General features: G+C 44.0%; 1 protein-coding gene across 5 annotated transcripts in view; it reads right to left on the bottom strand.

The window, feature by feature from the left end:
• Window positions 1–13,047, bottom strand: part of dop1a (DOP1 leucine zipper like protein A) — a 192,528-nt gene that overhangs the window by 12,321 nt on the left and 167,160 nt on the right. For all 5 annotated transcript variants that reach the window (XM_059986598.1, XM_059986596.1, XM_059986597.1 and 2 more), the window contains 5 exons: window positions 12,393–12,542; window positions 11,218–11,279; window positions 6,659–6,811; window positions 3,120–3,256; window positions 1,858–1,913 (listed from right to left, as the gene is read on the bottom strand). In XM_059986598.1, coding sequence (XP_059842581.1) covers window positions 1,858–1,913; window positions 3,120–3,256; window positions 6,659–6,811; window positions 11,218–11,279; window positions 12,393–12,542 — 558 coding nt within the window. The remainder of the gene's footprint in view (window positions 1–1,857; window positions 1,914–3,119; window positions 3,257–6,658; window positions 6,812–11,217; window positions 11,280–12,392; window positions 12,543–13,047) is intronic.

The following is a 13,047-nucleotide window of genomic DNA, read 5'->3' as shown; positions in this document are numbered from 1 at the left end:
TGATAGAGGTGTACAAGATGATGAGAGGCATTGATCGTGTGGATAGTCAGAGGCTTTTCCCCAGGGCTGAAATAGCTAGCATGAGGGGGCACAGTTTTAAGGTGCTTGGAAGTAGGTATAGAGGTAAGTTGTTTTTTATTTTTGTTTTTTTTTACACAGAGAGTGGTGAGTGCGTGGAATGGGCTGCCGGCAACAGTGGTGGAGGCAGATATGATAGGGTCTTTTAAGAGACTCCTGGATAGGTACAGGGTAGTTAGAAAAATAGAGGGCTATGGGGAATTCTAGGTAATTTCTAAAGTAAATACATGTACGACACAGCATTGTGGGCCGAAGGTTTCCTACATTTCAAAGCTTCTTCCAGCAGGCAGAGCGTAGGTACTCAGTGAAACGGTCTCCCAATCTATGTCGGGTCTCACCGATATTTCAGAAGGCCACAGCAGGAGCACCGAACACATATATGACCGCAACAAACTCACAGGTGACGTGTCACCTCACCTGGAAGAACTGGTTAGAGCCCTGAATGGTAGTGAGGGAGGAGGTGTAGGGGCAGGTGTAACACTTGTTCCACTTGCAAAGATGCGTGCCAGGAGGGAGGTCAGTGGGGAGGGACAAGGGAGCGATCCCTGCAGAAAGCAGAAAGTGGGAGGGGGTGGGGATAAGAGGGGGGTGATGTGCTTGGTGGTGGGATTCTTTTGGAGACAGAAGAGGTTCCAAAGAATTATGTGCTGGACACAGAGGCTGGTGGGGACATGAGGAATTCTATCCCTGGCTGGGTGGTGGAAGAATAGGGTAACAGCAGACATGCGTGAAATGGAAGAGATGCAGTTGAGGGCAGCATTGACGGTGGAGGAAGGGAATCCGTTCCTTTGAAAAAGGAGGACATCTCATTCTTTCCAGAATGAAAGCCTCATCCTGAGAGCAGATGTGGCGGTGATGGAGGAACGGAGAGAAGAGAATGGCGTTTTTACAAGCAACCAGGTGGGAAGAGGTATAGTCCAGGTAGCAGTGAAAGTCCATGGGTTTATAATAGATGTCAGTAGATAAGCTGTCTCCAGAGAAGGAGACAGTGAGATTGAGAAAGGGGAGGGAGGCATCAGAAATGGACCAGGTAGATTTGTGGGCATGGTGGAAGTTGGAGGCAAAGTTGATGAAGGCGATGGTTCTGCATGGTTGCAGGAAGCAGCACCAATGCAGTGTAGGAAAAGTGGGGACAGACACCAGTGTAGGCTTGGAACATAGACTGTTCCATATATCCGACAAAAAGGCAGGCATAGCTGGGACCCATTCAAGTGCCCATGGCTACACCTTTTGGTGGAAGGAAGTGGGAGGAGTCAAAGGAGAAATTATTAAGAGTGAGCACAAGTTTCACTAGAGAGAGGAGAGTGGTGGTGGAGGGGAACTGGTTGGGTCTGGTGTCCAGAAAGCAAGAGAAAGAAGGTACAGAAGCCTGAAGGCACACACCTGGTTCTGGAAAAGCTTCTTCTTCTCTGCCATCAGATTTCTGAATGGATATTGAACCCTTCAGCACTACTTCACTATATATTTTATTAATTTTTATTTTTGCACTACTTAATTTAACTGAACTATTACATATATACACACACACACACAGTGACTGTAATTCACATTTTTTCTCTTCTTCTCTATTGACATGTATTGCATTGTACTGCTGCCGTAAAGTTAACAAATTTCACAACATACGCTGGTGATATTAAAGCTGATTCTGATTTGGGTTGGCATCCTTTTCCCAGTGGGATGAATAGGCAGTCCATTCCCCCAGCAGGGTTCGTCAGACTTTAGAAAACTGCTAAGCAGGAACCAAACAAAAAACTCTGAAAGGCCATGGGAAACTTTTACCTTGAGATGTCTTCATCTGCTGTCAGCTCCTGTTCGATCAGCAGAAATACTTGGACCTTTAGTGAAGGAGGAAAGAAGCAGACAATGGTAAATGTAATCTCATGACCCTTGCACAAAAATTCTCCCTTCATTGAGGAGGAGGACCATGTGGATAGTATGTGCAAAGTAGCAACACCTTTCCCTTGATAAGGCGTCCATGGGAAGAGAATATACATCCTTTACTTCAACAGCGTAAGCATTCACTGCTGGAATGCTGATCAACAACAACGTTATTTATAATAACAATAACAACAGGCTAGATGCAGGAAGATTGTTTCCGATGTTGGGGAAGTCCAGAATGAGAGGTCACAGTTTAAGGATAAAGGGGGAGCCTTTTAGGACCGAGATGAGGAAAATCTTCTTCACACAGAGAGTGGTGAATCTGTGGAATTCTCTGCCACAGGAAACAGTTGAGGCCGGTTCATTGGCTATATTTAAGAGGAAGTTAGATATGGCCCTTGTGGCTAAAGGGATCAGGGGGTATGGAGAGAAAGCAGGTACAGGGTTCTGAGTTGGATGATCAGCCATGATCATACTGAATGGCGGTGCAGGTTCGAAGGGCCGAATGGCCTACTCCTGCACCTATTTTCTATGTTTCTATGGTTATATGTTGCTATACTTCTTCACTATTCTTGGTTGGTGCGACTGTAACGAAACCCAATTTCCCTGGGGATCAATAAAGTCTGTCCGTCCGTCTGTCTGTCTCAGGCCCTCCCAGGATTCTGTCACTCACTTTGCTGCATTCCTCAAGGAACTTGAGAGGAACTGGCCACGGGCAAAACCTTGTTTGGGCAGAAGTGCTTAGCGAATGCACTACGTACACAATGATTTTCAGACAATGCAGCAAACTTTCAGGCAGCACCTGTGGAAGGAGAAACTGTAACTTTTCAGACTGCAACCTTTATCAAAACATCAACTTTGTTTCTCCCTCCATGGAAGCTGCCTGACCTGCTGAGCATTTGAAACTGTTTCTGTCTTTATTTAGGAAATCCAGTGTCTGCAGTTGCTTTGACTTTCACACAGTGATTTTTCACTGTCTTTCTGAATTATCCCATCCTGCCTAAGGATGGGGTTAATACAAGAGTATAGAACACACAGTTTGCCTCCATCAAAGTAAACTGAGTGGCCAGAATGCATCCTCCAGGAGGAAACTGAGGGGGAGAAAGTGAAGGGAAGGGGAGACACGGGACTGCATTCACATCATAAGCTTCTGGTTAACTTACCAGTTCTGTGATCATAGTGGGCCACAGGGAAGTGAGGTGACGTGCCGAGATCCGTAATAACAAGACACGGAAGAAGAGGAAAACTTGGGCGTGGAGTGTGGGGACTTGCGGCAGACGCAGACTTTCCACCAGCCGTTCTGGAACAGAGCACAGCACAATACCAACATCAACTCATCCCCTGGGAATTTGCCATTTACATCAACGGTCGAAGACAATGCTCAAAATAACAACGCAAAGGAGGATTTCTGTACAAAAATTGTGCCAAGTTACTTAATGTTACTCTGAGTAGCAGGAATTAGAGAGGAGGACAGAGGAGAGTACAGGTGAGAAGTGGTCTGCTCAGAGAAGTGGCAAATAGAACTTAATGTGGGGTGAGTCCTGAGATGATACATTTGGTATAACCAGGCGAGGGAATTAACTGCGAGTGGCAGAGGGACAGAGATACAATTTAAGTGTATAGATTTATACAAAGTAGCCGGACCGGTTCAGAAGGCAGATGGGATGTTTCTCATAAAACTCAAATATAAAAATAAGGATGTAAAGCTGAGGCTTTATAAGGCACTGGTGAGGCCTCACTTGGACCCCTGTTCTAAGGAAGGATGTCTGACATTGGAAAGCTTTCAAAGGAGGTTCACGAAAATGATTCCGGGATTGAAAGGCTTATCGTATGAGGAGCGTTTGATGGCTCTGGGTTTGTAATCACTGGAACTCAGAAGAATGAGGGGGAATCTCAGTGAAAACTATAGAATGTTGAAAACCTAGATAGAGTGAATGTGGACAGGATGTTTCCTGTGGTAGGGGATCTTAAGATCAGAGGACACAGCCGCAGAATAGAGGGATGTTCATCTAGAACGGAAATGAGGAGGAATTGTGGGATTCGTTGCCACAAGCAGCTGTGGAGGCCAAGCACTGAGTACGGTTAAGGTGGACATTGATAGATTTTTGATAAGTCAGGGTGTGAAAGGTTATGGGGGGGAAGGCAGGAGAATGGGGTTGAGAGGGAAATGGATCAGCCATGATCAAATGGTGGAGCACTCAATGGGCCAAATGGCCTAATTCTGTTCTAATAGCATATGAGCTTTATTAGCTGAGACAAAGGATAAAAGAGCAGCAAGGTCACGTTGAAACAATACACAAGTTGGATCACAGTGTGAGCCACCACGCTACAGGATGGATGTGATTGCAGGGGAAAGGGTGCAGAGCAGATTCACCAAGATGTTGCCAGCGTTGAAACATTTTAGCTCTGAGGAAACACTGGATAATGTGGGATAGTTTCTTTGGAATACAGGAAGCTGAAGGAAGATTTAGTGTACAGAATTGAGAGGTGTGGATCGATGAATAGGAAGAATATATATCCAGTAGCAGCTGGGTCAACAACCGGCAATACAACTTTAATGAATGAGGTGACAAGAGCTTTTTTCACCAAGTGGGTACCTTGGTCTGAAGCTGTCTGACAGTGTCAGAGAGGCAGAAGCCACCGTGCTGAACCAGTACCTGGGTGTGTACTTGAAGAGGTGTGACCACTGATCCAGTAGTGTGGTGGGGGGGGGGGGGGGGTGGCATTCATATGAAAAGTTATAGTTCAACCAGGATCGGCTGAATGGCCTCCCGCATCACAAACGTTCAATGACGAGTGTAGTTGGGGTTCCGAACAGCTCCACTAAACTGGAAGTGAATGGCAGAGTCAGCAGAGGTTAAGGGGATGGTGGTGCAAAATGAGACTGAAGCTGGAAAATGGGACAAGAAGAGCTGTTGATGAGAGGAGCATATTCATCTGTAAATGCAGAAGGCTGCAGCCAGTAGGTGCAATGTGCCCTGTTAAAGGATATCTTGCTTTCCTTGATGAAGGAGCTTAGCTCGAAACATTAGCTGTTTGTTCCCAACCACGTGTGTGTGTGTGTGTGTGTGTGTGTGTGTGTGTGTGTGTGTGTGTGTGTGTGTGTCCACGTGTGAGTGTATGTATGTGTCTGTGAGTGTCCGTGAGAGTGCATGTGTCTGAGAGACAGTGAGAGAGACACAGTGTGAATGAGTGTGTGTGAGTGAGTGTCCGTGAGAGTGTGTGAGAGTGAGTGTGTGTGAGTGAGTGTAAGTGAGTGAGTGTGAGAGTGAGAGTGTGAGTGTGTGAGTGAGAGAAAGAGAGTGTGTGTGACTGTGTGTGACTGTGTGTGAGTGACTGTGTGTGAGTGTGTGTGTGTGTGAGTGTGTGTGTGTGTGTGTGTGTGTGTGAGTGTGTGTGTGTGTGTGTGTGTGAGTGTGTGAGTGTGTGTGTGTGTGTGTGAGTGTGTGTGTGTGTGTGAGAGTGTGTGTGTGTGTGAGTGAGTGAGTGTGTGAGTGTGTGTGTGAGTGAGTGTGTGAGTGAGTGTGTGAGTGTGTGTGTGTGTGAGTGAGTGTGTGAGTGTGTGTGTGTGTGTGAGTGAGTGTGAGTGTGTGAGTGAGTGTGTGAGTGAGTGTGTGAGTGAGTGTGAGTGAGTGTGAGTGTGTGTGTGTGAGTGAGTGTGAGTGTGTGAGTGTGTGTGTGAGTGAGTGTGTGAGTGTGTGTGAGAGTGTGAGTGAGTGTGTGAGTGAGTGTGTGAGTGAGTGTGAGTGAGTGAGTGTGAGTGTGTGAGTGAGTGTGAGTGTGTGAGTGTGTGTGTGAGTGAGTGTGTGAGTGTGTGTGTGAGTGTGAGTGAGTGTGTCAGTGTGAGTGTGTGTGAGTGTGAGTGTGAGTGTGAGTGTGAGTGTGTGTGTGAGTGTGTGTGTGTGTGTGTGTGTGTGTGTGTGTTTTTCCAGTTATTTTCTCCAGTTACAATCTACCACAGGTAGATTGGTGAGGATGCCCAGTGTTGGTCTCACCTGAAGAGCCAGTCAAGTGGGCCTGAACCAGCTGGATCTGTGGAGGTACTCCCAAGCCACCCCCGATGATGGACTTTGAAATCCCTGTATCCGAAGGATATGCAGTACTCCTGCTACTTTCAGTGCTTTTTCCAGCTGTTGCTCAACAGAGTAGCAGAGCTGAGGAAAGGTGCTGGACGGTTATCAGGAGACGGTTTCTTTGCCCATGTTCAACCTGATGCACTGAGACCATGGGTGTGAAGTCCACACTGAGGACTCCCAGTCCTTCTGCACTGAATGCCACTGTGTTGGCCCCTGTAGAAGGGCCGCCTTGCTGGTCACTGTTTGCTTCCCAACTGCCCGCCGAACGTACTAACTTTGAGTTAGGCCAGGAGAGGTGGGCAGAAGCTTGAGTGAGATTTAGACCCCAGGATGGATCTGTGTGGCTGAATGCACATTTTCTGTCTCTTGTAATACTTGGTAATGTTTGGATCACAGAGCTGAAAGTTAGTTGGATTATTATGTGTATCAGCAAAATCTTGCAGATTCAGAACATTCAGATTTTTTCAACTTATCGATATGAACAAAGCTGCAAACACAGTTCATTATAGTTATAAACCTTCTTGACTTTGCCAGACTGACATCATCACCAATACTTGTAACTTCCTCTACTTTCCAAGTGGGCAAGGTACATGACCCCAGACGGACTCTGGGCTGATGCTACCAACCTTGTATGTCTGGCAGGTACTTCTGGTATTGGTCCACTTCACTGCTGAAGATGGCAAAGGCAAGTCTCTTCAGCAGCATCGCCCGCTGCTCCAGCTCTGCCTCGCGGCTCGCAAACAGGTTGAGGGAGCTGCTCTGGGCCACTGCCACGCGAGCTATGGGGATGCAGGAGAAGCCATGAAGACATTGCACAACTCCTACTCACACACAACCTGCCAGGCCACTGAGCCGAAATCCCAAGATCTGCTCCAGTATTCATCAGCCTCTTCAGTAACTCCGACAGGGAGACTGTTTCTGATGACTGGCCTACTTATTGGTAGGAATGAGCTGGAATTTCAGATCTTGCTTCAACAAGATACCAGTATCATCTCAGTGGCTGAAACAGAGAGCCACATTAAAAGCACTCGTTCTTTACATTTAGCATTAAATATTGAGAGGAAACAGACAAGAAATTAAATCAAAAATCAGATACCTGGTGAACTATAAACCAGACTTTTTTACTTAGTCAAAGGAAAATGCAAATGCCTAGTGAAGGGCAGATTCAGCAGGTCATGGAAAACACTGACAAACTTCTATAGACGCACAGTGGTGAGTATCCTAACTGGTTGTATCCTGGCCTGATACATGCTCCTCTGCAAATGGATCTTTGACTTCCTCATCAAGAGCCCACAGTTAGTGAGGATCAAAAATACCATCCCCTCCTCACTGATAATCAACTCCAGCACACCTCAAGGATGTGCGCTTAGCCCACTGCTCTACTCTCCGTGTGGCGAGAGAGTACACAGAGTAACAACCACTATTGTTAGCAGAATTTCAGACGGTGACGAGGAAGCATACAGGAGTGAGTTAGGTCAGCTGGTTGAGTGGTGTTGAAACTACAACTTGCATCTGTTGTGGACTTCAGGATGGGCAAGACTCTGTGGAAGACACTACCAGTATGCCAGAAATTTAACAGAGTCAGGGGACAGAAGTGAGTGTAGTCACTGTTACTACAAAGAAGATGCTTGGGAAGCTGAAGGTAGATAAGACACCTGGACCACATGAAATACACCCTAGGGTTCTGAAAGAGGTAGCTAAAGATATTGTGGAGGCATTGGTAGTGACCTTCTGGAATAGTTCGGGCGGAATGGAAAATTACAAATGTCACTCCACTCTTTGAGATGGGAGTGAAACAAATGACAGTAGAGTATAGTTAACCTTACTTCAGTGGTTGGCAAAACGTTACAGTTGATTATTAATGATGAGGTCTTGGGTGCTTGGAAACACATGTTTGCTTCTGTATTAATCTGCACTGCCACTTTAATGACCAGTATTCATAAGGCACAAGAGCAGTGTTAAGCCATTGGTCCATTTAGTCTTCTCTGCCATTCCATCATCTCAACACCATTCTCCTGCCTTTTTCCCATAACCTTTAACTCAGCCTCCACAGCTGTCTATGGCAAAGAAATTCCTTCTCATCTCTGTTTGAAATGGGCGTCCCTCTGTTCTGAAGCTGTGCCCTATTGTCCTAGACTTTCACACTGTAGGAAACATCCTCTCCACATCCACTCCCTCTAGACCTTTCAATAATTGATAGATTTCAATGAGATCCCCACCCCACCCTCCTTCATTCTTCTAAACACCAAGAAATTATTAATCCAGTGCCATCAAATGCTTCTCACAGATTAACCCTTTCATTCCTGGAATCATTCTCATGAACCTCCTCTGGACACTCTCCAATGCGACGACATCTTTTCTTAGCTAAGGGGCCCAAAATTGCACACAATACTACAAGTGCAGTCTCATGTCTTATAAAGCCTCAGCATTACATTCTTGCTAGATCCAAGATCCCTGTTTCTTTTCTCCCTTTTAGCCTTGTATAAATCAGCCATTACGTGGATTTCTTATTCCTCCTACCAAAATGACAATATCTACGCCCACGTTTCAAGTCTATTTTTGTCTTTGATGTAATCTTTTTCAGGGTTAACTACGGCTTACAATTTGTAGATTTTGGTATTTTCTTCCCAGGTCCAGAGAGTAGATTGTTCCTTTACAGAACACAGCCTGTGACTTCTATTTGCTATCTATTCCACCAGACGCTTTCATGTCCCAGACTTAGTCATGAATCTTATACAATATGTAGGCATTTACTGAAGGCCTTTGTAAAACCAAATATAGTTAGATTACTGAAACGCTCTTATTTTTATCCCCATTAGTTCTTCAATAATTCAATGCAGTTAGCCATGGATGATCTCACCCTTCTAAATCCAGGATTAACAACAATGCCTGCTGTAGTTTCATTCTTTAACACTCTTAATGTTATTTTTCTTCTCAGTGTATTTCTCTCTGGTTTTATTCATTGCCATTCTTTGTTTTTTCAGTACCATCTTTTGGGGGGGGGGTGAAAAAGGGTGTACTCAGGCCCCTTCGTAGATCCGGTCAGGCAATTATTAACCAGAAATAAGGAAACAGCAGTCTATCTTTGAACAAATCCTTTGCCTCTGTCTCCGTGGTATGTGAAGCATGCAAATACTAAGGGGGCTTGCCGTCTGTAAGTTTGACATAAGGAGACAATTCTTGCCCTCGGGGAAGCATACATTTTTGTAATTCTCTGTCCTGGAAAGCTACATTGGAGGAAGCATTGATTCTACAAAGCCAAGGCAGAGAGAATTTTGTTCGACCTGGGGAATAGCTGGGCAGTTCTCTTTTTTGTATTTGCACAGCTCGTTGTCTCTTGCACTTTGTGTGTCCGCCCTATTGGGTGTATCTTTCACTGACTGTATTGTGTTTCTTGGATTTACTGAGTATGCCCGCAAGAAAACGAATCGCAGGGTTGCACGTGGTGACATAAGTGTACTTTGATAACAAATTTACTTTGCATGTTGAGACAGCAAGACCAGACCTTACTGAATGAAGGGCCAGGCTTGAGGGATCCATATGACTTCTACCACAGGGAAAGAAAGAAATATCATCAAAAAATTAGGAGGAGAAACATTTCTCTTGATATTTATGTGTTCATGTGATAATCTCTTTCTAAATTCCTTGAAATTGTAAGTTTGTGCTTACAATTCAAACCTACTAAGTTTGTAGTTTCTCTTTGTGATCCAGCTTACTTTATTCCTCAACTTTCATGTGTTTTATAAAATTGCTTCACTTTAGCAGAGGTTTTCATTCCATAATGAATGTCTATAGAGCTCCCATGTCTGATGTGATTATTCCCTCTTGTAAAGGGAGTGCAGAGACTTCACAAACAGATTTGACCAAACAAGGATTAAACACACAGAAAATGTGGCAAACATTGAGCCGTTTGGGCAGCATTTGTGGCGAGAGGAACACTGTTAATATTTCAGGTCAGGCTCCCTTCATCATTCTGACTATTTTCAGCATTTCTGCTTTTATTTCAGAGTTTCAGCATCTGCAGATCTATAGATTCTGGATTTCGTTTTGGGCAAATAAGGGTCAAGGTAAGGCAAAAAGGAGAAAATAAAACTTGGTTTTATCTGAAGCTACAACTCCATGGCGCATCCTTTCATTAAAAATGTTTAAATGCTACTGTTTTTCTTCACTAAAATGACACTTTCAATTTAACAATATGGAAGGAGGGGCCATATCTGCGATGTTCACTTGGCTTTGCACTGATCTGAGCCAGAGGCCTGCTCCTGAGTCTGCTGCAGTGATGCCTGGCTCCGTGTCCGTGGACTCACTTCCTTAAACTTCAGTTCTGAATGTTACTTGCTTACTTTTATGGTCTGCGCAATTTGTTTTTTTTCTCTGCACACTGGGTGTTTGACATTCTTTTATAATGAGTTCGACTGGATTTCTTTGTTTAACGGCTGACTGTAAGGAGACGAATCTCAAGGCTGCATAAAGTATACATACAGTCGTCCCTCCTTATCCGTGGGGGATTGGCTCCAAGACCACCCCACCACGGATACCAAAAAACACCAATGCTCAAGTCCCTTATTTAACCTGTCTCAGTGCAGTGCTTTTGAGGACTCAGCGCAGCTCTGAATCCACAGCGCTTCTGTTCACGAAAATAATCACCATTGAAAATAAAGTGTAAGTAATAAAGCCATCGGAAAGAGGTGAAACACCAACAGTCATTGGAAAAGCATTAGGCTACAGTCGGTCAACAATCGGAACTATTTTAATGGAGCATGTGAAAGGCCCTGCCCCGATGAAAGCTACAATTATTACTAAGCAACGCAGTGGTTTAATTATTGAAATACATATTTCTTAAGTGTTTTATATGCATAGAAAGGTAAAATATATACTAAGAAAAACATTTGACTACCTGACGCTAAATAATACCGGATGTACCTGTACTTCAAATCCGACTTAAAGACGGACTCAGGAACAGAACTCATTCATAACCCAGGGAATGCCTGTACTTTTAAGTCATTTCTAGATGATTTATAATACCCAATACAATGTAAATACTATGTAAATAGCTGTTGGCTGTACCTGCAAAATATTTCACACAGAGAAGTGTGACACACAAAAAGCTGTGAAGCAAAGACCAACATGTGTGCAAAACAGGCAGAATTGAAGAAGCAAAATGAGTGAATCAGTCCGTACTTACTCATGAGATCTCTGAATGTGGTTTTGTCATGAGTCATCAGGTGATCTATGATGGCTCTCCAACTGCAGTGTAAAACACAAAATCCATTAAACCCACTGTGGAAGAGTTCATTCAAGTGTGACATCACTTAATCAGATTATAAATAGATTGAAAATATTTTAACCGATTTAATAAATGCACACGAAGTACACTCCTGTACCTAATAAAGCAGCTAATGAGTGTATGTTCATGGTCTTCTGCCGCTGTAGCTCATCTACCTCAAGGTTTGATGCATTGTGCATTCAAACATGCTCTTCTGTAACATGCCGCTAATTGAGATACTGTTGCCTTTCTCAGCCTGAGCCAGTCTGGCCATTCACTTATCTCTCATTAACAAGGCATTTTTGCCCACAGACCTGCTGCTCACTAGATTTTTTTTTGCTTTTTCACACCGTTCTCTGTAAACTCTAGTGCGGGGTTCACAAATCTTTTTTTATGCCAGGGACCCCCTGCCATTAACCGAGCAGTCTATAGACCTCAGGTTAGGAACCCCCGCTCTAGACTGTGTGTGAAAATCCTAGATCAACAGTTTCTGAAGTACTCAAACCACCCAGTTTGGCATTAACAATCATTCCATGGTCAAAGTCACTTAGATCACATTTCTTCCCCATTCTGATGCTTTTATGCATTGAGTTGCTGCCACAATTGGCTGATCAGACATATTCATTAACAGCTTGTGTAGAGATATACCTAATAAAATGGCCAGCATTCAACCAGAGGCCTCTTCTTCCCCTTCCCTAGGGTTTCTGTAGTAAATCCAAATTTGGAACCTGCATATTTAGCTTATATTTCCTGTTTTTGAATGCAACTTTCCTGATCTCAGTTATAAAACTTGCTCTAGTGGCTTCCAGCAGACATGATATGGAGTTTATTACCCATTCAGTTAAAGCCAAATTATTAAATGATGTTTAAATTGTTCTATGGAATTTTGAGAGGAAGTGAACAACTCTCTGGAATAAATGTGTTAATTACTTTCACTGGCTTGAAAGTCCACACTTTAACTGGTTAAATTTGCATTAATTTTACTGATGATTAGAATAATTGTGGTTGTTGGTATCAATGGTTTTCACTGTTGATATGGCAAATGGAGTGAGAAACTGTTCTTCCGGACACATTGAAAGCAAACAGCAACTTACTGACTAACACAGGATGCATCCATCTGGAAGAAGTTGGGGTCCATAAGAAGATCAAATGCTTCCTTTTTCCAAGCCCGCCTGGTATACTGATAGCCACTGAGGCTGCTGACGAGCTGAACACAGGCTCTGTAACTTGGGGCGTTGTGGGCACTGGAAGGGAAGCGTATATATCTCAGATCCCGAGGAAAGCTCCCAAACGGTTCACTCCAAATAAATGCAAAAATCTCCATCAAAGATAGATACAGAAAGTAGGGAAGCTATCCTTTCCTTGTTCCTCTCCTTATTTCTTGCCAGATCCTTCTCTTATCCTCTTTTTGCCCCCCTAATTTCTCTCTTAAGTGCATTCCTACACCTCTTATAGTCATAACACAATTCACTAGTTTCCACACACTTGGTAACTGCTCCTTCATCTGCTAGGAATTGCACCCATCAACCTCTGCAGGATCCTGCCCAAATTAGCTCTGCCCCAGACCCCGTAACCTTTGAACCAATCATACCCTTCTGCAAAACTATTTTAAAATTAATAAAATTATGGTTACTGTACCCAAAGTACTTACTGGCACACTTGCCCTACCTCATTCATCAGGGACTCTCGTAGGTCACAATACACATTGTTGAAGGAAAGTTTCTTGGACACATTTCACAAATTCCACTC

This window comes from Hypanus sabinus, chromosome 12 (assembly GCF_030144855.1).
Source record: "Hypanus sabinus isolate sHypSab1 chromosome 12, sHypSab1.hap1, whole genome shotgun sequence".
NCBI lineage: Eukaryota > Metazoa > Chordata > Chondrichthyes > Myliobatiformes > Dasyatidae > Hypanus > Hypanus sabinus.
This window is presented reverse-complemented; position numbering and strand designations above follow the sequence as displayed.